Below are 4,216 nucleotides of genomic sequence, written 5' to 3'. Positions count from 1 at the left end.
TTTACCTTTTTTTGTTTTTATAAAGAACAGCAGAACGCTAAGGCTCAGATAGTTACTTGGATTAGAAAAAAAGGAAACAACCTTCGGTTTTGCGCGTAAACGGTGTAAAATGCATTACAAAGATTTTTTTCTTTTTACAGACTAAACTTATTACGGTTGCCATACTTCTCTTCAGTAACAGGCTTTCTTACCAGTTTTAACCTGGATTCAGTAAGGTCTCCACTCTGACTCCTGAAGTTACTGAAACAGCAACCACAAAAGGCTTACTAACCTTTTATTTATTTATTTTGCAATTAAACTTTGACAAAGACATCCCCCAATCCTCCCTAAGGGTGGAGCATAAACGGCTCTGTGGCGTCGGCTGCACGTTTGCGAGGGGAACTCGGCTCCGAAGGCTGCAGGATGCCCCGCGAGAGCCGGTTCTCCCTCCTTTTCTCCGCACTCCCTGTATCCTCAACACTTGTACCCGCATCCCGCTGCCCCGTACGCTCTTCCGGCCTTTGGAACCAGCCACACAGACTCGGCATGGGGACGGGATGTAAACACCGAGTACAGCTAGCGGCCGGTGCCGTGCAGGCCGATCCGTGCCGCCGGCGCGGGTGTAGACAGCCTGAGCCGGGCGGCTTTTATCTGCACAGCATTAAGCCTCCTTGCAGGCGAGCCTGGGCAGCGCACTCCTTCAGAAGACGCGCTGGCGCGGCGCCTAGACTTGCTGAAGCGAGAAGGAGGGGCGAGGGCTGGGGGCGGGGCTTTCACACGCGCACCCTGTTTCCTCCGTCCCCCGCCACTGCTCCCCCTTCTCCGGCTGCCACTCGGGGGTTTATTTGTTTACAAGCGGATTACGTCAGCTCCTCCCTCTCTTCCCGGTCTATGGGCCCGCCCCCTGGCCCCTTTTTCCCGCCCCCTCCGGCTCCGAATCTGCTTGCGTCACAATGGTGCGATCTCCGGAATGGCTGGAGTCGGCCGTCACGCTCCCGCCACGCCACTTCCTTTCCGCGGCGCTATAAAAAGTGATGCACGGCCTCTGCTTCTCTTTGCCGGTCTAAGCTGGAAATGCAATTGTTTGAACCTTCGGAGGTTGCGGAGCTGGAGGCGGAGGCGGCTGGGGAGGTCCGAGCGATGTGACGAGGCCGCCGTCGCTCATCTTTTCTTCTCTCCTGCCGCCTCCTACCTCAAAAATAACTTTTTTACTATAAAGAAAGGAGAAAAAAAGTAGCCGTTCGCGCCTCACGCCCTCTCTCTCTCTCAGCCCTCTGACCTGTGAGGGAGCCCGGGGTGGCCGCTCCGCCGTCGGGGTCGCGCCGCCGAGCCCCGGCCGCCCCGGGCCGCCCCCGCCCGCCGCCCCCATGCATCCCTTCTACACCCGGGCCGCCACCATGATAGGCGAGATCGCCGCCGCCGTGTCGTTCATCTCCAAGTTCCTCCGCACCAAGGGGCTCACGAGCGAGCGACAGCTGCAGACCTTCAGCCAGAGCCTGCAGGAGCTGCTGGCAGGTGAGCAGACCACGGCGGGAGGGCGATGGGCGCCGGGGAACGCCGCCGCACATCCCCGGGCCGAGCCGTCGGGGCCGCGGGAGTCTCGGTGGCGCCGCGCTCGGGTCCGGCCGCGGGACGGTGGCTGGCGCGCTGGGCAGTCGCTAACGGCGGGTCCCGAGGAGGGTTTGGGGGCTGGGCCGAGGGCGCTCCCTCCTCCCCCCACGGCTGGCAAACCGAGGGGAGAAGAAAATAGACGCACAACAAAGAAACTAAAGCCGACCGAGTCTGGAGCTGTGGTCTTCGGACGGTCCGCGGGTTTGGGGGACAAAGGAGCCGCGGGGCTGGGGTTGGTTCGACGCCCCCTTTCCCCAATCCCGTCCAACCGTTGCGGGCTCGGCGGCCCGGCCCCGGGGTGGGAAAGCGCGCCGCTGCCCCGAAGCCAGCCCGGGACGGACGTGCCGTCTCCCCCCTCCTCCTTCCCCTTCCCATTAATCATCGGATTTGTCACCGGTACAATTACAGCCCTGCCCAGAGCGTGGTTTAGGGTTGGTTGTTTTACTTCCCTTCGGGGTTAACAGTCTGGTGGCGCTTCTCTCCTCCAAAGCTGTAAACCCCATTGTGTGCGTCTGGGGTGGGGTGGGGAAGGTAAACAGGCTCCCGGCTGGCGGAGGCTGCGCGCGTGATTCCCGTTTTGGCGGCCCAACCGGTTGGTTCCCGGAGATTGTTTTGTCCCGTACTACTGCTATTTCTAAAACCCGGCCCGCGTTTCCCATCCCCGCACACGCACAGCCGCGAACGCGATGCTGGGCATTTAAAAAAGTTGATAGTTCGCATTTTCACTCCAAGGAGCCAGCGGAAGAAGGAAACTACGGCGGGAACCAGCAGTAACGGTGTCTAAGCATTGTTTTCTCTGTTCTTTTCTTCTATAGAACATTATAAACATCACTGGTTCCCAGAAAAGCCCTGCAAGGGATCAGGTTACCGCTGTATTCGCATCAACCATAAAATGGATCCTCTGATTGGACAGGCAGCACAGCGGATTGGACTGAGCAGTCAGGAGCTGTTCAGGCTTCTCCCAAGTGAACTCACACTCTGGGTTGATCCTTACGAAGTGTCCTACAGAATTGGAGAGGATGGCTCCATCTGTGTGCTGTACGAAGCCTCACCAGCAGGAGGTAGCACCCAAAACAGCACCAACGTGCAAATGGTAGACAGCAGAATCAGCTGTAAGGAGGAACTTCTCTTGGGCAGAACAAGCCCTTCCAAAAACTACAATATGATGACTGTATCAGGTTAAGATATAGTCTATGGATGCATCATCTTATAATGGATGGATAAATTTGATTTTTGCTTTGGGTGGGCTCCTCTTGGGGATGGATTATGGAATTTAAACCATGTCACAGCTGTGAAGATCTGGCACAAGATAGAGTGGTAAAAAAAATTTTTAAGTGACAGTGCCATAGTTTGGACAGTACCTTTCAATGATTTAATAGCCTGTGAGTCCAAGTAAATGATCACCTTATTTGCTAGGGAGTGAAGTCCTAGGGTGGTTTTAGTTTCTCCCAGACATGATACCTAAATTTTTACATCAGTCCCTTTAACGCAAATCTGTGTTTCAAAGAACCTTTCTCTGCAGTAGAACTTGCAGAGAAAATTTGCACTATGACACTTAAAGTTGTTATCCTTTCTGGCAGCTCAATAGGAAAGCTCAACATTTTAAACATGGTAGTACTGGAAATTTTATGACAAGATTTTTACCTAGCACTTAAATATGTATAAATGTACATAAGACAAACTAGTAAGCATGACCTGGGAAAATGGTCAGACCTTGTATTATGTTTTTGGCCTTGAAAGTAGCAAGTGACCAGAATCTGCCTTGGCAGCAGGCTTTAAAAAAGACCCTTAAAAAGACACTGTCTCAACTGTGGTGTTAGCACCAGCCAGCTCTCTGTACATTTGCTAGCTTGTAGTTTTCTAAGACTGAGTAAACTTCTTATTTTTAGAAAGTGGAGGTCTGGTTTGTAACTTTCCTTGTACTTAATTGGGTAAAAAGTCTTTTCCACAAACCACCATCTATTTTGTGAACTTTGTTAGTCATCTTTTATTTGGTAAATTATGAACTGGTGTAAATTTGTACAGTTCATGTATATTGATTGTGGCAAAGTTGTACAGATTTCTATATTTTGGATGAGAAATTTTTCTTCTCTCTATAATAAATTGTTTCTTATCTTGGCATTTTAATTAATCTCTTGTCATGATTACAGAGGTTCAGCTAAAAGAAATATATTTCTCAGAAGACTTAGTTTCTGTAAGCCATGTGAATGTCAGTTGCACACTGGTCATGCTGAAAAACATTTGATAAGGAGTGAAGATGATCTGTGTATACATATTTAGGTGTTGGAAGATAAACACAGGGGTAACATGATTTTTCAAAAGTTCTAAAGTGAAAACATGGACACATTCCCAGGCTAATGAAATGAGGATAAGAGACAAAGGTAACATCAACCAAAAAGAATGATACTCAAAGGATTACATTTCACTGCTTCCCTGTTGAAGTGAAGATATAAATGTTCTATTCTGGCCCACCTTTGAAAAACAGTTATTTTGCCCCATGGATTCCTTGTTCAATTAGAAAACCCTGGGGCAGGTGACCCGTAGCCTTAACCACCAGGCTATAATCACTGCACAGAGATTGGTTGCTTTTTGCCTTTCGTCAGCTGCAAGATTTACATAAAAATCA

The 4,216-nt window shown here is 50.7% G+C and overlaps 1 protein-coding gene across 1 annotated transcript; it reads left to right on the top strand.

Annotated features, from left to right (window-relative positions):
• Positions 1–1,015: 1,015 nt before the first annotated feature.
• Positions 1,016–3,717, top strand: BTG1 (BTG anti-proliferation factor 1). Its single transcript, XM_067697525.1, has 2 exons — positions 1,016–1,494; positions 2,406–3,717. Exons 1-2 carry the CDS (start codon positions 1,347–1,349, stop codon positions 2,771–2,773), a joined length of 516 nt encoding a protein of 171 aa, XP_067553626.1. The 5' UTR covers positions 1,016–1,346; the 3' UTR covers positions 2,774–3,717.
• The last annotated feature ends 499 nt before the right edge of the window (positions 3,718–4,216 follow it).

This window comes from Pseudorca crassidens, chromosome 11 (assembly GCF_039906515.1).
Source record: "Pseudorca crassidens isolate mPseCra1 chromosome 11, mPseCra1.hap1, whole genome shotgun sequence".
Classification (NCBI taxonomy): domain Eukaryota; kingdom Metazoa; phylum Chordata; class Mammalia; order Artiodactyla; family Delphinidae; genus Pseudorca; species Pseudorca crassidens.
This window is presented reverse-complemented; position numbering and strand designations above follow the sequence as displayed.